The sequence below is a fragment of the Hydra vulgaris genome, chromosome 12 (genome assembly GCF_038396675.1).
Source record: "Hydra vulgaris chromosome 12, alternate assembly HydraT2T_AEP".
NCBI classification, from domain to species: Eukaryota; Metazoa; Cnidaria; class Hydrozoa; order Anthoathecata; family Hydridae; genus Hydra; species Hydra vulgaris.
In genome coordinates, this window is record NC_088931.1 from 58,082,614 (window position 1) to 58,106,222 (window position 23,609).

Genomic DNA, 23,609 nt, shown 5'->3' on the forward strand with positions numbered 1-23,609 from the left:
GCATGTAATTGAGAGCAAATAAAAATGTATGCAATAGTTATATTTTCAGACTTTGTGAGCTCCATTTTGTATTTGCCTATAAAGCCATAAGCAAAGATATAGAAGGAAGTGAACTTAAAGCGAAATTATAATTTTTTAATGCAAACTTGTTTTTGGGGCGTGTTAAAAGCAAAAATTGCTTCAGCGATGCGCGCAAAGTACTTAGTGATCCTCGCTATCCAGCTGATTCGTAGATATATTTATTTACAGTGGTAAAAAAAAAATACTCATAAAGTATTTTTTTTTTACCACTGAATCCTTATGTTGCTTGAAAGGTGCGTAAAGGTAGTGACTAGAAACTGTAAATACTTGTTAGAAAGTTTACCTAATATTGCATGGCTGTCACAAGCTTATGAGTATTTAAATCTTAAAAAAATTTACTTTACAAATCGAAAAAAAATCTAAGTAGGTGAAAGGTTCTTTATGTTATCAACAGGCCAGCTGAAGTTGAAACTATGTAAAAAAGGATGCTAAAAGAAATAAAGACTATATCATCCTAGATTGAGTAGTTGCAGATAAACCTCAAGTAACTGAAGTATGTGGAGCAACTCATGTGTACAACAAAACCAAAATAGTTTTATTATAATTATAATACAAATATATATAATTATAATACAAAAATACATGAATTTAAATAAACATTCAAAAATTTTGCAAACCAAGACATAGTGTGGTCTAGAAAGTAAAAAATTTACATAATATTATTGGACTTGTCAAAATACTAAAATACATTCATTAAAAGAATCAAAAAAGAGCTGAGGATAGATTTTCAATCTGTTGCAAAAAGTTATTAGTTGCCAAAGTAAAGGTACTTTAAAACTCAGCAGATCAGCCGTGAAGTGTTAGATACAAAACTGAAATTAGTAATTCTGTTGGAAAATATTATAAACTATAATCAGAGACAAAAATTCAGGTGAAAAAAAATTCGCCAAGTTATGTAAAATTTATACAACCAAAGTCGCTTTTTTCTTAAAATAAAAAAAAGATCTAAAATTATTGCTGATATTCATGCTATTTCAAGAAAAAACGTATATAACAACTTAAAGACAAAACATATTTAACAACTTAAAGACAAAATATATATAACAACTTAAAGATAAAAATAAAAACATTTGTCTAGTGTGTAACTTTAACCGTAATCAATATTTTTTTTCTGTAATTTTCAACTCTATTTGTAAATTGATTCCGCATCATCTCAATGACCTTTTTTATTGTCTTTTTAAATATATTTTGATAGATTAAAATTTTTTATAAATTTTAAATAGTTGATTGTTGTATTTCGTTTTCAAACGAAACTGAATATTTGCATTAACCTTTTATTCATTGTTACCATACTCATCACGGGTCACGGCGTGCAAATAATGTAGAGTGGTAAGGAGATATAGGTAAAAAGAAGTGAAATTTGATTATTTAAATGAAATATGAATAGTTTTTTATTTTTATAGGTTTTGTGCCAACTTGACTGACCCATATGAGCAAAATAATTATGTTTTGCAATCTTATCTAATTTCAAACTCTTTGAAACTGCACTAAAATATTTACAAAATAACTTACGATTAAGGACAAATAAGAAAAACTAGGAAACAAGATAAAAATAAAACCAGCGAGCACAAGTGTTGCTGACAATAAAAAAGTATTTGATTTACATTCAACATACAAAGTTTATTTGAAAACATTATAAAAATTATTTTGATTATAAAAATTCAACCAATTGTAATCATATTCGACGTCTTCGCAGAAAAGGTCACTTAGTAAACTTTTTTGATTTTTTGTCATTATAAAGTTAGTTGCAAAAATTGTATCTGAAGTTATAACTTCTTTAATTAAATATACTTAAAACTGTTACTGACCTTGGTGTAAAAGTTATGTTTTTAAAACATGTAATTTCTAACGTAAACAACTCTTTGCTAAGTGCGTTGCGTACTAACAGTACGCAACGCACTTAGCAAAGTGCGTTTTTTCACTCTGGTTAATAAGGCGCTCCTAGAAAACAGAATGGTGTTTTCTCAGAGACAAAAGATTAACATTTTAAAAATACCTTACATCGTTTCTCGTTTAATCGCTTTACCAATTTTTATACTTTACCAATTTTTTATATATCAACGCAAAGAAGTCATTGAAACCCTCGGACCTTTTGTTTCTAAAGTCAGGGCTTTAATCACTGAAACGAGCCGAATCACTTGGACTGGTCTGAACTTATAACCTCATACAAAAACTTGCTATTTTAAACTTTTTTTAAAAACAGTAAACTGCTAAATTAGAAATCGATTGAAACACAGGTTTTAGGTTTTTGTTTATTTTGGTTTCCTTTATTTAAAGATTTAAAGCAACATAGAACTTTTTAAAAAATTTTTATACTAAAAAAAATTGTTACCGTTGAATGTTTATTTTGTATTAAAGCTAAATGTTCTCCGTTGAGAAAATTGTTTTTAAATTAGTTATATATACCGTCAGGAGATTTTGTGCGGGCATTTGAAAAATAAAAAAATTCTTACGTTGCTCTTTCCGGTGTTTTCACCAAATCTTTAGTTTCTGAATTTATTGAACTGTATTCTGAAAAATATCTTTAATAAGTAAAATACGTTTTATGTAAAAAGTTTTTCCTTTTACGCAGCATAAAAAATGATAATAAAAAGTAAGAAAAATATTTCATTCGTACAAACTTCACCTTCTTTTGTAATAACATTACTTGCAAACTGAGATTCGCATTCGTTTTCATTTTTGTTTTGATTCCTTACATTTAAGTTAATTTCGACAAGAAGTGGAGATGTTTCTTTATCCATTTTCTGTAAAACAATACATACATACATACATATATATATATATATATATATATATATATATATATATATATATATATATATATATATATATATATATATATATATATATATATATATATATATATATATATATATATAAATATATATATATATATATAAATATATATATATATTTATAAATATATATATATATATACATTTTTTTAAATTTCGTTTACATTAAAATGTCACAGTACAATTTTATATGGAAAAAACAATGCAAAATCGATTAAATTTTGTGTGACAAAATGGCTCATTTAAAAAATTTATGTTTCTCATGTCGTATTTGTTGTTAGGCTTTAGTTGGAAAGTATTATTTAAAATGGTAGGGGATAGATTATATCTCCATAAATATACAAAAATCTATAATCTCATTTCAGTAAAAAAAGGTTTTGTATGTATAAAACGATCAGCATAGTTAATTATGCGGATCGCATGTTTTGATGACGATAAAGAAGTTTTAACTTTTTACTTTACTTCCCCAAGCAGTGTTAGCATAATTTATGTAACTGTGGATAAAAGAGTAATAAAGTTAGCTTAAGCAATTTTTATTAGGGTCGTTACGAGTTTTATATAGATTCCCAATGTTTTTTGAAATTTTAATAGATACATAATTAATGTGTTGATTCCAAGAGACGTTTTCATTAACTAAACAACTAAGAATTTCGTAACGGAATCATTTTTTATTTCAATATATATATATATATATATATATATATATATATATATATATATATATATATATATATATATATAATATATATATATATATATATATATATATATATATATATATATATATATATATATATATATATATATATATATATATATATATATGCCCTGTCAAGAAAAGTAGGGGTCCGGCATGACAACTGTTTTGATAACCGTCGTTACTAATTAAAGCAATACCTTTAATTCCATGATATTTAATTTTGTGAAGAAAAATGTGATGATCTACTGTGTCAAACGCTTTTGATAGGTCAAAGACGAATGATTTTGAGATTTCATGCACAAACTGGATTATTGCATGCTCTGTTGAGTTATCTTTTTTAAAACCAAACATGTTTGTTGTATAGTATATTATTTTTGTTGAGATGTTTGTATATTTTATTAAAAACTATTTTTTCTAAAGTTTTTGAAAATACCGAGAGAACAGATATGCTTTTGAGAACTTTAAAAAGATCGTTAATATCATGACTAAGACCGAGACTAGTGTTGTTTATTTTATAAGCTCTATCGATTATTTTATATCGATTATTTTATATCGATTATTTTATATCGATTACTTTATATCGATTATTTTATATCGATATTTTATATCGATTATTTTATATCGATTGTTTTATAAGCTCTATCGATTAAACATTTTACCAGACTAACTTTGTATGAAAATGAAGTAAAACTAAAAATGTTTGTGTAGAGTTCCGAGAAAGTTTTCTTATGAAATACAGTGGTAATTGTGGAATTGTTTGTTTTATTTAAAGTTAGGTCCAAAAAAGATATTTTTGATTGAATTTCTTTTTCCATTGTAAAAGTAATAGAGGTATGTTTATTATTGATATACTCCAAAAATAATTCGGCGTGATTTTCGGAAGTGAAAGCAGCAAAAATGTCATATCATACCGTTTATAAAAAGTTGTTTTTTCTCCGTTATATGATTTGAGCTATTTATCTTTAAAATTTCCCATGAAAAGATTAGGAAGAACAGGTGCTAAGGGAGAACCCATAGCAACACCATCAATTTTGTCATAAATTTATCCTTTGAAGAGAAGATGATTTTGAGATCTAGGAAACCTTTAATAAATCCAACTATAATAAAATATACCCTTCAGGCTTTTGTCCAGCCCGCATCTATGGTCTATGGTCTATGGTCCAAAATTTCATAAGATAATTTCTTCTGACGATAATAAAAGTTTCAGACTAATTGTATCATCCATTGGTACTTTTAGTTATCAATTAACTAAATTTCTTAGAGAAATGCTATCTCCACTAATACCATTGGAATTTTGCACTAAAGACTCTTTCACTTTTTCTAAAGAAATAAATCAAGCTAGCCTTTATAAACATTTCTTAGTATTTTACGATATTACAATTTTATAAACCAATATTCCATTACAAGAAACAATAGATATTGCCGTCAATGAGGGTCGGGGGATCCTCTTTTAGAGAAGAAAAAAACCGTTTTTTTATTCCCTATTTTTAATGAGTTGAGATGTTTATAAAAGGTAGTTCGTTAAAAGTGTGATGACTAGGAGGACAATTTTCATTCTAAAGTATTTGTTTTTTCAACGTTTAAATTATTTCAAGAAATAAATTTTTCTTCTGAATAAAAAGCATAAAAAATTACATAAATAAATCACACTTCTCCTATAATAGAAATAATTGAACCTAAGGAACTAATAGTATTTTAAGTAAGCAAGCTATCTATCAAGCTATCTGGAAAATCTGCATATCTTCTAGGCATTCCTGCTAATCCTAAGAAATGTATTATAATCTTTGATTATCAAAAATTAGTTTATATTAAATTTGTTATTTTTAATTTTAAACTTTACTTATATTCATCGACAAATTTCAAATTTGATTCAATAATCTTTTGTTGTTCGACTTTTATGACTTTGTAAAGTTTACAGCCCCCTCAATTTGAGGGGGCTGTAAACTTTATAACTCCAATCACCGCAATTTTTTGCGTAGCATCTTCATTCCTCATATATATAAACATACTTAAATATGGAGTTTTCTTCATGTTTCAAAGTTGCTTAGCTCAAACATCAAAAAACGTTGTCTACGGCCTTGAACTTTCAAATTGATAATTATAAAGCTATTCATCAAATAAGAGGATCTGAAAAAGCAGGAGGATGAGTGTGCCTTTTAATACACAATTCTTTAGATTTTAAACTTCCTAATGAGTTGTGCTCAATAACAAAAGATTATGAGTTGTTAACCATTGAGGTATTGAGCAACACCAGCGAAAACATAATTTTATACGTCATATATAGACCGCCTTCAGATAATATAAAAGCATTTAACAAACACTTTAAATGTTTTATTACAAAAAATTATATTTGCGGTAAACTAATTTATTTTGTGGGCGATCTTAATTTAGACTTGCTCGATTATGAAAAAAATAAAAGCGTCAGAAATTTTACCAATATTATATTTCAAAATGGTTTCATTCCAACAATTAACAAACCAACACGCATAACAAAAAATAGTGCTACATAAATTGATTAAATCATAATTAACAAATTCAAAGACATAAAAGTTAAGACTGAAATATTTGTCACTGACATTTCAGACCACTTTCCAGTGTTTATAATTTCACAAAAAAACATCAATAAAATATCAGGAAAAAATAAAATTAAAAAGCGAATAATTAATAATTCATCCATTAATACTTTTACCAACCTGTTATCCACAGCAATCTGAAAAAGAACTTCTTGGTGCTGTAAATTTATTAAAATCAAATAAAGGTAATGGAGTTGATGTAAGTAGCAATATAGTAATTAAATCAATATTTTATTTAAGAACTCCGCTTTTGCACATTTTCAGTCTTTCTTTAGAACAAGGAATCTATCTTGACAAATTAAAAGTTGCAAGGGTGATATCAGTTCTAAAATCTGGAGATGCAACTTGTATCGCAAATTATAGACCTATTTCAATTCTACCATGCTTCTCAAAAATATTAAAACATATTATATGTAAAAGGCTGTACCATATTTTAGATATTAATAATATTCTTTGTAATAAACAATTTGGATTCAAAAAAGGTCACTAGACTGATCAGGCAGTTGTTCATCTTGTTCAGGATGTTCTTAAATCTTTTGATGAAAACAAATATACTTTAGACGTTTTTATTGATCTCAGCGAGGCTTTGACACTGTAAATCAATATATTTTATTAGGCAAATTAAAAAACTACGGTATTAAACACACGAACCTTAAATGGTTTAAAAGCTACCTGTCAAACAGACAGCAATATATTTCTCATAACAACGGAAAAACTAACAACATGAATATATCTTGTGGAGTATCACAAGGATCTATATTAGGACCGCTCTTATTTCTAGTATATATCAATGATATAATCAAATCATGTAATGTATTAGACACAATCTTGTTTGCAGATAATACTAATCTATTTTATGCTCACAGTGATATAAATTTTTTTATTTAAAACTGTAAACACAGAACTACTATACCTTGCTGAATGGTTTACAGCAAATAAGTTATCTCTAAATTTAACTAAAACAAAATACACATTTTTCCATTGCTTTAATGAACGTGACAAAATTCCATTAAAACTTCCAAATCTTTGTATTAACAATTGCGAAATAAAAAGAGAAGTATCATTAAAATTTCTTGGAGTATTTCTTGACAAAAATGTAACTTGGAGAGATCATATAAAATATATTGAAGGTAAAATATCAAGAAGTATTGGCCTACTTTATAGGGCAAAAACATTTTTAAATTCTAGTTGTTTAAAACTCTTATATTTTTCTTTTATTCATTCCTGTTTTAATTACGCTAATATTGCATGGTGTAGTACCAATAAAAATAAATCAAAAAAACTCTTTAATATGCAAAATCATGCAATCAGAATCATATCCAATGCAAGCCGCTGTACACCCTTTATTTACTAAGTTAAATATACTAAATATCTACCAAATAAATATTTATCATCTTCTAATTTTTATGTTCAAAATTAATAAAAGTATTATTCCAAAAACGTTTAATCTCTTATCAAAACAAATCAGAAAAAAGACTTAACTAGATATTCAAATAACACCTATATACAACCCAAAAGTTATTTTGCGGCAATTGAATTTTCAATTTCAATTAGAGGACCAAAGGCATGGAGTAAAATACTCACGACTAAACTTAAAACTCTTGCAATGTTGAATGGTTAATGAATTACTAAAAATTGATCTACCACAAAACTCTTACTTAAAAATTTAAAATATCCTAACGATTGATCTATCAATTGATCTATCAAATGAAAAGTATATTAATTTTAGAAACGCTAAAGTTAAATTTTTTTAATGCACTTGGTAACTTTTCAAATTTATTTATGTTTTTGTTGTTTAATATGTGTTGCTATTCTTTTTATTTTTTAATCCTTAGACTTTGATTTTGTTATTTGAAGTTTAATATTTAAAAAGTAATAACAATAAGAAAAATTAATTCATGATTTAATAATATTAAAAATTAAATTTTTCTGTGCTTTTACAAGAATATAATTAAGCAAAAAGCGCTTCTTGTTATTTTTTAATAATAGATGTTATATTTCTTTATGTTTTTTTTTATCGATTTTACGTTTGTTTATTTTATATTATTAAAGGAAATGCTTATTTTTAAATAAAACTTTATATTTACGGAATTTATCAAGGAGCTTGGCGGTAAGACATATTAGTCTTCTTCTCGTCCCTGCTATATATATATATAATGTTAATTATTTTTAATGTTAATTAATGTTAATTAATGATAATGTTAATTATTTAATATCTAATAAATTGACGCAACATGTTAATTATATTGTATGGTACTTAGAACATGTTTGATATTATTCTATATTATAATAATAACGCAATTTGTAAATGCAATATTTATTATAACTTACGCCATTTGTAGATGGAATATAAAACAGAATTTATTTGGTTTTGTATGTATATATGAACGGACATATATTTGCATGTATATATGTGTGTGTGTGTGTGTGTGTGTGTGTGTGTGTGTGTGTGTGTGTGTGTGTGTGTGTGTGTGTGTGTGTGTGTGTGTGTGTGTGTGTGTGTGTGTGTGTGTGTGTGTGTGTGTGTGTGGGTGTGTGTGTGTATAATAAAAATAAAAGTAGAATAAAATAGAGAATTAAAAATAATAATAATTTTAAAAAAATAATTAAAAAAAATTTTTTTTTTTCTTCTTTTTTTTCTGCAAATAGTAAATTGATTGTTAAATCAGTTTTCTCTTTAGTTTCTATTTTATTTTTTTATTTTTATCGAATTTTTTATTTATATTAACGGGGCTGGATGATAAGACCATGTCTTCTGCCGGCTCCGGTCGAAACTTTATTGCTATATTTTTATGTTGTAAAAACATTGTAAAAGCTTTTTTTTTTTAATGACGAAAATAAATTAAAAAATATATATATATATATATATATATATATATATATATATATATATATATATATATATATATAAATATATATATATCTTTTTATTAACATGCGGTTTGTATATATTTAAACGGCAAAAAAAAAAAATATATATATATATATATATAGTATATTAATAGTAAAGTTAATCTTAAAATTCGAAAAAGTGATTTGAAAAAACTCATCAATTTTGCAACATCTTACATAAAATCTTCTCTTCAAAGGATGAATTTATGACAAAATTGATGGTGTTGCTATGGGTTCTCCCTTAGCACCTGTTCTTGCTAATCTTTTCATGGGAAATTTTAAAGATAAATAGCTCAAATCATATAACGAAGAAAATTTTTTTTTATAAACGGTATGTAGATGACGTTTTTGCTGCTTTCACTTCCGAAAATTTCGCCGAATTATTTTTGCACTATATAAATAATAAACATAGCTCTATTACTTTTACAATGGAAAAAGAAATTCAATCAAGAATATCTTTTTTGGATCTAAATTTAAATAAAACAAACAATTCCACAATTACCACTGTTTTTCATAAGAAAACTTTCTCGGAACTCTACACAAACATTTTTAGTTTTACTTCATTTTCATACAAAGTTAGTCTGGTAAAATGTTTAATCGATAGAGCTTATAAAATAAACAACACTAGTCTCGGTCTTAGTCATAATATTAACGATCTTTTTAAAGTTCTCAAACGCAACTTGTACCCGTCTTGGTTGATTAAGAAAATCCATAGCTCTTATATTAACACCAATATCGATATTTCATCGCGTTCTAAAAACCTATAAAATTATCAATATTTTAAACTTCGTTATCATGGAAAAATGTCTGGTTTAACCAAACAAAGACTAAACGCAATTATTAAAAGATATTGTAAATCGGTCACCGTAAGATTGGTTTTTACTTCATTTATAATTTCAAAATATTTTTCCGCAAAAGATCCCTTTCCTATAGACTTTAATTCATTCGTTGTCTATAAATTTGAATGTGCAGGCTGTAAATCCTGTTATGTTGGCGAAACTACTCGTTTAAAGACACGAATAATCGAGCACTAAAAAAGGGATAAAAACTCACACGTTTATAAATATATTAATTCAAATGAAAGCTGTTTTAATAGTTTAATTATGATAATTTTATAATTTTGGATTCGACCTCCAACAAATTTATATTAAAACTCAAAGAAAGCATGTACATAGAGTGGGAAAAACCCACTGTTAATAAACAAATGAACCATGTAAAAATGACAATTTCAATCTAGTTCCTTTTAACATTACCGATTCTTTCATCTTTTTAAAACATTTGTTACATTATTTAATTGCATTTTTATTGTATTTTTCCATGCTTTATATAAGGTTACTTTCTATATATATATATGTTTGTGTGCCACAAAATTTGAAATCAATTTTTGAAAGCTTTTTTCTCAACCAATTTTGCTCAAATTTTGCACACTTAATCATTTTCGATGACAATACAAGGAAATGGAAAAATTTGACCAAAAAAAGTTAATTAAGTTAACAAAAATTTAATTTGTATTTCCCCATAAGAACACTGAATTGATAAAAAAAAAATTTAAAAACGTAACAGTAATTTTTCCTTCTACAAAAGATAACAAAAAAAGAATTTCTAGGCCCAATAGAATTCTGCTTGCATAAAGCATGGATTTGAAAAAAGAATTTTTTTTTGATTTACTAGTTTATTATAAGGTTTCTGTTACTAATTTTTTTATTATATTTATTTTTTATTGTATTTTTTATTATAAGGTTTCTATTAATTCTCTTACTAATTTGATTTAAGCATTTTAGTATATTTTAACTGATGGTGGCTATGATATAGTCGAAACATGTGTTTATAAAATAATTGATTTTAACAAAAATTAAAAAAATTGTCTTATTTATTAGGAAATTGTCTTAATAGTAAATTGCGGCAACCCATTCCAAGACCAAAGAAAAGTACTCATTTTTGTTGTAAGGTTATTAGATACATGAAAAAAAAAAAAAAAATCTTCAAATATATTTCAGAAAATATATTTGAAGACTTAGCAGCTTTTGAGGACCAGAGTTGTATAGTTATAGCAATATAGAGTATATTAAAAGTTGATATTTATAATATGTAAAATATATATTATCGGTACTTTCTGTACTTTCCAAAAATATTTAAAGTTGTATTTTATAAGATTTATCATAGCTTTATAAAAAAAAACAGTTAAAGTTTTTATTCAGCAAAATTGCTTGACTGAACGTGCGTTTATTGAACTAGTTGATCAAATATTTAAACGTTTTGAAAAAATAAAAAAAGTTACTTTTGGCAACTTGTCAAGAGTCTTGGAGTGTTTAGCAATTTATCTAAAGCGTATTAAGCTGTTGATCACTCTGTTGTCGTTGAAAAGCTAAAGTTTTATGGGGTAATGAATAAAGTTCAAATCTGGTTAAAAGTCTTAAAGAATGCGATGTGTTCAAAATAATAAATCCGAGATTTGTGCTTAGCGTCTCAAGGACTGATTTAAGCGCGCTCATATTTTAAATAAATATATAAACGACTTTAAACGCATCAGTAAAAGTAAATTTTATCAAGTTTACAGACGAAACAAATTTTTTTAATCTAATATCAATATAAATCAACATATACGGACATGAACATTGAAATAAAGAAAGTAAACAATTTTTTTAGGTCTAAAAAACTTTTTTTGAATGTTGAGAAAAAACAATATATTTTGACCATAAAAAAACGCAAAAAAAAAAAAAACTTCTAAAACTGCCAGGCTTTTTTATAAAAAGAAACAACCAATTAAAATGTATTTTACAGCATTCTGCAAGCTAAACGCTCAGCTTACCAAGAGCAAAAAAAGAGTATTAAATCTGTGAAAATGCATAAAGTTTACAAAGGAAATTACGAGTCGTAGCCTGCAATTTAAGACTTACGAACTTTTCATTTTTTTGAGGGTTTCAAAAGGTATGTAGAATTTAATTACATTTTAAAATGGAAAAATTGAATTGAAAAATTAAAGTAGTAAAAAGTGGTTAACTAAGTTAACCACTTTTAAATACTTAAAAATAACTTGACTTAACTTATAGGCTATAACTGTGGTTTAACAATTCTTTTTTTAAATTTTAAGTTTAAAAAAAACAAACGAAAACTTCACACTGCTAAATACTTTCTTATACTGTTGTCAGTACTTTGTTTGTCCTTTTATCGAAAATTCAACGAAGCTTACAAAACCATTCTCTAAAGCAGTAAATTAAAACCACTCTCTAAAACAGTAAATAAATTTAGAGCTTAGAGAAAGCCAAAATTAATTCATTTCATATGTTATTATTTGTGTAAAAGTAAAAAAAGTACTTTTTACCCAAACTCTTTAAAGTACCCTTTTTAACTACCCAATGTTTATTAACTAGATGTTCCTATACTTGAACAATATTTTTTTTTTAAGTTGTCTCTAAAGTACAATCTGTGGTCAAGTAACAACCAAAAGTATTTTTCAGGTAGAACTAAAACCTAAAATTTAAGTTATTCACTTATGACCAATTATAGAATCAATTAAAAAATTTTAGAATAAAAATCTTTTAACTTTAGTCTTTAACTTGTCTTTGCTAAAAAGAAACAAAGTTTCATTTTATGAATTTCTATATAACTTATATATATATAATATAATATATAAAAACTCAAACGTAAGCGTTAAACATAAGCGTTATCAGAAATGGTGTTTAAAATGTCAGATTTTTTTTGCGTTTAACTTTTAAAAACTATAATTTGTAACGCATTAAAAGTTACATATATGGTTTTGTCAACTTCCGTTTCAATGGCTATGCGTTAACATTTACATTGTGATTAATTTTTAGTTATTCATTATACAATTAAGTAAAAAAATTTAAAACATAAAAAATATAAAGTTGATCAAGTTGTAAATATGCGTTTTCTCTCGCTGATTGTTGAAGCGTGAAAAAAGGATAAATGACTTTGTGCATCTCAAAGAAAACTACAACATAGTCAAGATGCTGCTGAGTGCCTTGGAGTATGACCATTACGGATTAGAGGTTATCAGAAATAGCGTTATCAGAAATGGTTTTTAAAATGGTGTTATTCTAATGAGTTTTCAATGTTTCATGAAATTAATTTTTTCCCTATGCTTCTGGGACTATCGTCGCTATGAAAGACTCACTACAACAAACCGAGTTCTCTGTGTCATGAGTAATGTGAAATGGAAGCCGCTGATAGAATATCAGAATATTTTTATGCCACCACTTCACATCAGGTTACATCTAATCATACAACTTGTTGCTACTTTTGACAAGTAAGAAGCACCTAGTGCTATGGAGTGGTGTGGTGAAATATTTTAATGTAAGTTGACAAAATTTTAAAAAATGTTTATAATGGGCAATATTATTTGTATTCCTGTTTAAGACAAAAAATATAGTTTTTTTTTGTGTCTTACTTTTTATTATATTACTTGATTATCATATTTTAGTTTACCTTTAAATGATTTGTCGACTAAAGTCATAAAATATAAAATGATTTGTCAATATAAGTCAGGTGATAAAAAATCTAAAATATCTTCCGCTCTGTCATGCAAAAACAAGCGCGACAAACTTTTAAAGTATGATTGGTTTTTTTTTAAACCCAGTATCTTTAAATATTTTTTTTCCATAATTTTCTAGCTTAACGTTGTTTTTTTTTTCTTGGTGAAGAGGAGGAAGCGTTTAACCTTAAACTTTGTAAGACTTAAATTCTACCCCTTCCCCCGTCCTCCTCTGTCGTAATAAAAACCAGTAATAACTTTATATATCCTGTCTAAGTAAATAAAAATAAAAAAATATTTTTTTGCTCCATTAAAGCTAAAAATAAACAAAAATATATTTATTAACTGGAAAAAGAAAAAAAAAATTTACCTATATAACCTGACAATAAATGCAAAATTAAAAATTGACTATTTTAGTAGATTTTTGCTGATATATGATGGTAAATGGTGATTTTGACCAAAATCAATGACGAATAATTTCAAAAAACAAGTTCGTTAAATTTTCAACAGATGCGTTCAAGTTTACAAGGTTTAAATATTATTATAAATAGACAAATAATAAAAAAGTGAAGAAAAAATAACAAATATCATATAGTGTTGACTATTTCACAGTCATTTAAGACTTTTTGAAAAACACAAATATATACTAACCACTTGCAGTTGTTTCATATTTAAATATTTGTTCTATTGTAAATATGATGTATAATGAAGTTAAAAAGTAAGTTTTGCAAAAGTGATTTTATAATCTATTTGTTTAAATGACTTAATAAAGTTTATGCAAAAACAAATGCAAACGAGTTTACAACCATCCGCCAGACCTGGTGGATAATTGAATAACATTTAACAAGTTAAACACAAGTTAATAAATAAAAAAAAATTTATTAACTAACAAAAATAAAAACAGTATTACAAATGATTCAAAAATCATTTTCAAAATAGGGCCTTAGCTAAATTAATAAAAGCCTAGACAACTACTAGAGAAACTTGGCGATCGTTTGGGAAGGCACAAAAAAACAGCTACATAAAAAATATATATATAAAAATTTACCACGATTTTTAGTAATAGATGAAATTGAATAATTTTTTTTAGTTGAGCCAAACCGAACGGAATGCACAGGATGATAGCTGCACACTATAAATTTGATGGCTAGCTTACGTAAGACCTATTTTGTTGTCAAATGGTAAGCGGTGAAGGACTAAGGAGTTTTAGATTCATTAAGCAAAAATAGATTTGCGACGTATTAAAGCAAAAACGCCAGGTTAGTGCTGCTGTTAAAAGGCAGTACAAGTATTCAGTCAACTACAGAAAAACATAACGTAAAAATACGAACACCTAGGAGTTAATAGCGCAAGCAAATGTACAGATTTGATGCGCCCGGCTTACATCGAAATTAAGAAGAGATACTAGGTAGCTGGCTTCATCTATTATAACTTTAGTTAGTTGGGTTATGTTTACACTATTTAAAATTGTTAATTTAATTAGGTAAAAGGTTAGTCTAGAAAATATAATTTTGTACTTTTTTCAATGATCACTTTACAATTTCAATAATTTTACTTTAGATAAGGCTTTTTAGATATACTTTTACATAAGGTCAAAATATTTAAAATAGATTAATGCAATTAGACAACTTTTTTTTTAACAAATGGATTTATATATATATATGTATATATATATATATATATATATATGTATATATATATATATATATATATATATATATATATATATATATATATATATATATATATATATATATATATATATATATATATATATACACATATACATATATATATTCTAATTTTAATTTATATTTTAATATATATAAAAATTTGATTAGAAATTATACGGTTATGTATAATTTCTATTTAAGTTATATATATTAAAACTTGAATAGAAATTATACGGTATATGTTAACAGTAAAAACAATGACTAGTATTTCTAATAAATCTTTTGTTTGGTTTTTAAGGGTTTTTTACGAAAAATGTAAGCAATTAAAAATATATTTTCACAAGCCTAGTTTTTAAGTGTTTTTTTTGTTTTTAATATAACCCTTGCAACCTTTGAAATGCAATAATTCATAAATTTCAACTTACCTTATTGTTATAAAAGAAACATTACCAATTATTATTCTTTATATGTTACTTTTTTTTTTGATTCGCTAAATAATTTATTAAAATGCGACAGATGTTTTAAGTCTATTTCACTCTGTAATTTTGCATTGCACGCAGACAGATTATTGTCTATTGTTGTTTTTTTTTATTAAAACTTACCATTGTTATTGTATTTTATAACTGTAATTACTAACTACTTAAAATTTAAAACAAATTTACACATTTCAAGAATATTTTGCGAAAAATTACTGCTGCAATTTGATGTTAAGAAAAAGATTTTAGTAAAATTGTGAGTTTAAAAGCATCAAACAGAACAATCAAAATATTGCACAATAAAACACTGAAGCATAACATTGCAATAGAATACAGAGTTTAAGTGTTTTAGACTGAACTTTAGGGGAAATTGTTAGAGGAGGAGTAAGTTTATTTAAAACGCATATGTTTTAATTAAAACGCGGGTTTATGGTGAGCAAGGTATGAATCTTTAGGGTGAACAAGGTATGAACCTTTAGAGTGAATAAGTTATCTTTAAACAAAATGTCAATTTGAGTTTAGATTATAGTAATAAAATTATTAGTTGCAAGTTTAGTATAGTTGCGAAAGTTTTAAAGAGTATTTATATCGGTTTTAAGTGTAACTAATAGAACACATAAATGTACCAAGAATTGTAACTTGATTAAATTTTATAATGCGAAGTATTGTTTCAAAGGCGCCAACCTTCTGAAATTGTTTTGTAACTAATCTAATTAGCATGATTGGAGGTATTTATCAACTTTACTTAAAAAAACTATAAATAAAAAGTACAAAGCACTTATAAATCTAATTAGGGTATATAAAATAAAAAAATATATATCTATATAAACTGATATACTCTTTAAAGTATTATAAATAAAACGAACAAATTTTTGTGTATTATCAATTATTATCATAATCATCACCGTTTTATAGTTGTTTTTATGTGATAGCAATGGTAGTATGAAAATGTTTAGAACTTTATAGGCCTCAACTTAGGGTTTCTTCTTTTTGAGCAAGATTTCATCTAAGATTAGAGAACTCTCGGGTTAATGATTTATATCCAATGTTGTATGCAATCAATAAACACTGTTTTTGTGTATAAAAAATATACACATTTTTTACAATGATTTTTATTAAATGAAGAAGGAAACAGACCACTGTCTTTTTTTGTCTCAAAGAAGATGAAAGTGATGTTATGTTATCGCAATCTTTTCATAGATCAAAATAAAATATGCTAAAACACAAAAGTTTCTTGATGGTAGAAAAAATATTTTTTTGTTATTGCTTGTGATGTTACTGTTAATTGAAAAGAATAGTTCGAATTGGGTTGAACATTGATAAAGCTCGGAGTAAATCTTTATATTTTCAATTTCAGCAACAACTTCCTACATTAGTAAGGGCTTGTGATTGGTATGGCATCCAATATAGATTAGGAGTCGCAAAGCAACCACAGTTTTGAAAGATTTAGGTGTTGTTAATTTATTATAAGTTACCTCGCATGTTATTGATTCGAGTAAAACACAACATAAATAGTACAATAAAAGCGTAATCGACTAAGTGTATTTCAAGGTTCTAAAACAGTTTGAATATTTTTGATAGAAAGACTTAATTGATAAAAGATTATATGCGAAACTTTATTGCTAACAAGAATATTGAAGCTTAGATACTTTTAGCATTTAGTAGCAAGAAAAATTTAAAAATTAAACTTTTCAATTAGCGCAATTAAAAAGTAATACAACAAAGCACTGCAATGATTAGTTCTCTTATTCATCCAAACAAGCTCCCTCTTTTTTTTTTTTTTTTGAAGTAATTTAGGTTTTCAAAAGTTTTTCCAAATGGTTTGCTTGCAACTTCTGTTAGAACCTAATCTTGCATTTTTAAAGTTTGTTTGCAAAAAGTGTACGAAGCAAACGTATATATTTTTTGGGGACAAAATATTTTTCTTTTCATTCTTTTATGCTATTAGTAAAAAAGATTGGTATCAACAGGAAAGGAGTGGAGACACTTTTATTTATAAGCATAATATCTTCTTACCATGTTAAGTTTTTTTTAATGTAGTATTTAAATAAAGTATATTTTACAAATAAGTAGTATTTTATATTCGTTCTTTTTTACTTTTACTAAAAACTTCTTAATTTCCATGGATCTTTTAGCGTTGTCAAGTGTACTTGATATTGAGTGTTTTGTCCCTGAAGGCTCAATCTTAGAAGCGTTATTGTTTTTAATTAATATCAACGATATGTATAAGGCATCATCTGTAGTATCTTTTATTATTTACGCTGATGAGACAGCTTTTTTTTATTATCATTGTAATTTAAAATCAATGATTGGAACAATGAAAGCTTTACTGGAAAACTTTAATTTATGGTTTAGAGCAAGTAAACTAGTTTTAAACTGTGAAAAACTAATTTTATTCCATTGTCAAATAATATTTCTACCGTTAAAAAATCAAGACTTGCCCATCAACAACATAACAATAAAACGGGAAAAGTATACAAATTTTTTTGGTTTGGACGAAAATTTATCATGGAGAAATCATATTGGGCACATGAATCCAAAACATCATTTGCATTAGGTATTTTATATAAATCTTGTTCATTTCTTGATTTCTGTTTAAGAAAAAAAATTGACTTTAGTCTAATTCATGGGTAATCTCACACATGCTAATATAGTTTGGGCTAATACACACAAAACAAAAGTAATCAAACTACAAATTTTATTGTTAAATCTAACAACATAAATCGTTTCAGTCTGTTTTGGTACATGGCGCTTCTTAACCAAATTTTGAGCCACAGGCTACAATCATCCCAAATATTTGCAAAGCATCTTTATTTGACATGATTTGATGGTTAATTTAATTTAAAGTAACTACGAAATTAATAAATGTAAAAAATAATTTCTAATTTTTAATCTTCCCCTCCCCTCCTCCTACCGTAGAAAAATCTATGTGCACCCTTGACCTTGGCTATATAAAAGTTGGGTGATGATGAAGTATATAATATGTTAATATATATTGTCAACGACAACTAAAAGCAAGTCCCTAGTAGCCTGTAGTGCGATGGACTTCCCTATATTTTATAAATGCATGGGTTAATAGCCCGCACTTTATATTATAAATTACCAATTTTTGAATTTATTATTTAAACTTAATGCCAAACACCCATGCGTAAAACAGCATTGTTAACGCTCTTTAGATATTGTACATATGTGTGGCGGACATTTATACAGCGGAGAAAATAGAAACAGGCTCACCTTTAATTTTTGTTTTAATTTAACAAAAATGGCAATGAAACAATTATTAAATCTACCATATATCTTATTATATTTTACTGCAATTAAAAAGTTTATATTGTATGTTTAATTAATTACAAGTGGAAAAATATATTTAATTAACTACAAGTGGAAAAATAACTAAAAGTATTCAATTTGTGGAGAAAATAGAATTACCCTCATTTACGTTACATACAAGAAAATACAAAAAATATTTTGTTATACGCTCATTTAATATTTTGTATTGCTTCCTGAATTTTTAATGACTTCAACTATGCGACTTGACATAATAGTCTTAAGATTTTGGATAGTTTCTATAGATATTTCATTCCAAGTATCTCTGATACGAGTTTTCAGCTTCAATGCCGATTCATATTGCTAACCATTTTCATAAACCTTTCTAGAAAGTATTCCCCATAAATTTTCAATTGGGTTAAGACCTAGACTGCATGCGGGCCATTCCTTTACGTAAATATTTTTCTCTCTAAACCAAGCTTTTGTAAGCTTTGCGTTATGGATAGCAGCATTATCTTGTTAAAAAGTGAAACTTTCACCCATCAAATTTTCACCATGTTCAAGCAAACTAATTTCTAATAAGTCAATGTAGTCCCGTGAATTCAATTTTGTTGAAATCCATGCCTGTGGTTGTTTTCCAGCAAAGGCAAAAGCCCCCAAACCATAACAGTTCCACCACCAAAGTTACGGCTCATTCGAGTTTCTTTTTCTTTTCGAAGATCGTGCCAGTAATATTGATAGCCATCAGGACCATATAGATTGAACTTTTTTTCATTACTAAAGAGAACTTGATGCCACTCTTCCTGCGAAGACATGTGTTCTTTTGCAAATTGTAATCTAACTTCTTTATGACGAACAGTAAGTTTTGGTCTTGGTTTACGCTTTTTTGAACTGTGTTTGGATTAGTTTAGCACGATTATCAATTTTAAGTTTGTCACTACTTTCCTTATAAGCTCCATAATTAACCCTAATCTAGAAGTAATTATAAACCACTTTTGTAGAACTTTTAATGTTCTTTGTAATTTCCCGATTAGATAAGTCTGTATTTTTATATGCTTTGATTACTGCTAATACCTCATTCGTTAAACGCTTACCACGTCCCATTTCAAATTCAGGTATCAAAAACCAAATGGTAAAAACTTTATAAGCCATGATTTTAAATTCTTTGTTTGACTAACAAATAATAATAAAAAACTAAGTGACAATTGCGTATCACCAGATCAAAATGAAAATAATTATTGATGAGGCTTATTATTTAAAAGGCTACCGGAAATATTAAGTATTATACATTTTATGGTTTTATTAAATGTCCCGCAATTTAATTATGCTATATTATAATCTAAAAAGTTGTTATTTGTAACAATAATTATATAAGTGTGGATACAAAAGATGCACCGCACAAATTTGCTAAGAGATTTCCAAAATATTGAATTAGTACATGGTGAGATTAAATCTATTTTCTCCACTGTATAAACTGGAGACATGTAAATACTATTTGTTTTTGAAATATATAATAATGATTGTTGTGAAAAAAAAAAAGAAAAAAAAAATATACATTCTTACGAAAATTGTTTTTTCATTCATTATCTAAAAAATTGATCAGTTACACAGAAAACCTAAATGTTTTATGTCATATCCAAAATATGATTTGCTTTTTCGCAAGAGAAACAAAAATAAATTGGTTTTCCAACAATTTAAATTTGAAAAACTATTGCTTTTTTAGAAGATAAAGCGTAATTTTTATTTGTTTTGGTTTTCCAGAAATTCATCTATCATCTTTAAATTTGATTGGTTGTTTACTTTCAGCTTCCACATTAGTTTTAAATAGGCGCGCAAGTTCATTTCTGTCATTTCTTAGTTACTTATAGAATTGGAATTTCTGTATTCTATTTTTAATTTCACTCTCTGACAATTCGTTCGATTATTTTATTAAACTAATGGCATCAAATATCTTTTTACCTGTAAGTATTAGTTATTTTTATAAAAATATATCTCTATCAAACATTTTTATTTTCAAAATTATTGCTTAATAATTCTATAAAATATAATATATATCAAATATGATATATTGCAAAAGCAATGTATTATACATGAATATTGCTAAGGAAGAATTTTGAAAACGTAGTAGTAATATTATTAGTATTAATTATGCATTATTTATATTATATATATATATATATATATATATATATATATATATATATATATATATATATATATATATATATATATATATATATATATATAGGTTATTCTAGTAAAAATATTTGGGCGCCGCACAGTGGAGAATTTATGGTAAAAAGTTGATCAAAATTATTTTATGGCTTTTAACAATTAGATAAACAATTAAAAGCAGTTTGAAATCATAATATAATATTTAAAATAATTGTGCAGGTTTTTTTTTACTCAAAACACACTTTTGCATATAAACCATACAAAAAGAAGTTAAAAAAAAAAAATTAAAAAAAAAACTAAACAACAATATAAACTGTTAAACTTCAATTAAAACATTAAAAGCCTTAAGAGTAAAAATGTTTAAAAAAAGTGATGCAAATACAAACAATTTAAACAAAAGGAAATATACAAATACACATACTATAAAGGTAAAATAAACCCTACTATAAAGGTAAAAACAACATAAAATAAAAAAATATACTTAATAAACGATAAAAAACAAACATTAGTCTGATTCATTTTCTCTAGATGCCTCCTATTCATATTGTTGTAGTTCGTTCAATGTTTCTGGTTGCAAGAACTCTAATGCCTCACTGGAAATAGCATTTCTTTTATTCTTGAGCTACTTTCTGACACTGCTCTAAGAAAGGATCGGAACTTAACAGAAGTCTATTTATGATATCCCTATTACAAATTTCTCTTGAAAATTTCCTCGAGAAATTCGGTCTATAATCACGGAAGTGCTTGTTTCAAGCCTCAGCCGCCTCTTCCGATAATTGACTAATAGGCAATATAGCTTGATCAATTATTGTGGCACTATGTCTTAATGTCTTGTGCATTGTAGGAGTCATTGGATACCATCCATAAATTTCAACATAAAGTTCTGCTGTCAGTTTTGCAAACTTTTCAAATTTTTTGATATCTATTTTATATCCACTTGACAAGGTTTCCAAAATAATACTACAATTTTTAATAAGTCCAATGTTAACTCCTGTAATGCAGGATGAGGTTTGAGGATCTGAGAAAAATCTTCTTGATGTATTGCCATCATTAGTATTCCCAAAACCTGCAGTTGGAATATCCACCAGCAGCCCCATTTTCTCTTTGAATTTGTTTTGAATGTTTTTTTTGTTTTAGCTACAATTATTAATTCATTTTGTGTTCTCGCTTGCCATTTTTTAATGAGAATGTGGTATGATAAATGTAGTAAAGATTCGAAAAACCTAATCCTTGTATGCAAGATCGATAAACCAAATTTAAGGGCATCTGGATTATCTATTTTTTTTATGGTTAAATTATTAAAGTCTTTTGATGTTAGTCCACATATATAGCACCTCATAGTAGATGTCGTGTTGGTTACAGCATTGCATACTTTTGCATCAACCATTGTAAATGCCAAGGTATGCTTTATAAGTATAATACCACCTAAAAACTTCGATATTTCAGTTTTTTTTAAGTTTTTTATTTGACCTTCTACGTAGCAGATTTCTTCATTTGTTATTTCTTTAGTTTCATGGATAAAACGAATTCGAATTGGGCGACAATATATTGTAGAAGAGGGCACAGGGTTTTGCCAAATAATCTTCTGGCTACCAATATGACATATAAGCCGTAGAGGCATAAATGAACTTTGAAAAATGTTAGAGTCACTGTCTGTACTATTTTAGAATTTTTATTTAAATGTTTGCTGCTGTGAGCCATCACAACCCCATTTTGATAACATTTCTAAATTGCTTCTTTCTTCTTCGTTTAAGGTTTCCGAAACTTCATCTAAATATTCACACAAGCGTCTAGTTGTGTGGTCTAGAATATCTTGTAGTTTAATTTCACAACATGTTTCTGAAACTGTCGTTGACTCTTGTGGAGGATAACATTGTTTTTTTTATTCTTTCATAAGCGAATAACATGGATAAATATTTGTATTAGCATAAGTTAGGCAGCATAGGTTAGTTGTCCATAAGATATTTGGTCTTTCAAAGCTTTTGTTCTACGTCTCTTACTTGGCGAACTCAACAACTCAAAATCTTTTGATGGTCGACCAGGCCTTTTTATTATACAGGTGGGTAAACTTATGATAGCATTGAGCCATAGTTCATTGTGCTTCAAAAAACGTTCTTCTATGTAGTTAGCAGCTATCCATTTTTGTTTAAAATGAAACTTGAAAATATTTAAGGCGTTTTTTAGTGAACTTTGTTCATTTTCAGTACATTTTGTAAAAATTTTGAGATGATCTTCTTAAAACACAAATTTGTCATCAATTTTTTTCTTTGGGCATTGTTTCATTACATCGAAGAGTTTTTTTCTAGTCATCTCTTTCACCATTGGTTGGGATTCTGAAGAAAAAAAAAAGAAATAAGTTTTTATTCAAAAGACAACTTTTTTGTCGTATTATTTAATCAAAATAAATTTTAAAAAATGGAAGATTTATGTGGAACATTCTATTTCAAAAATGCTGTTCACCGTCGAGCCGGCACACAACCACTAA

General features: G+C 26.4%; 1 protein-coding gene across 2 annotated transcripts in view; it reads right to left on the minus strand.

The window, feature by feature from the left end:
- Positions 1 to 15,758, minus strand: part of LOC136088867 (neutral amino acid uniporter 4-like) — a 67,732-nt gene extending 51,974 nt beyond the window's left edge. The window contains exons 1-3 of one of the 2 annotated variants that reach the window (XM_065813866.1): positions 15,632 to 15,758; positions 2,708 to 2,825; positions 2,535 to 2,592 (exon numbers count right to left, since the gene is read on the minus strand). In XM_065813866.1, the coding sequence (XP_065669938.1) occupies positions 2,535 to 2,592; positions 2,708 to 2,822 (173 nt within the window). In that variant the 5' untranslated portion in view covers positions 2,823 to 2,825; positions 15,632 to 15,758. Of the gene's footprint in view, positions 1 to 2,534; positions 2,593 to 2,707; positions 2,826 to 13,903; positions 14,074 to 15,631 lie in introns of those variants that run through there. The other variant, XM_065813867.1, reaches the window with a different exon arrangement.
- Between the last annotated feature and the right edge of the window lie 7,851 nt (positions 15,759 to 23,609).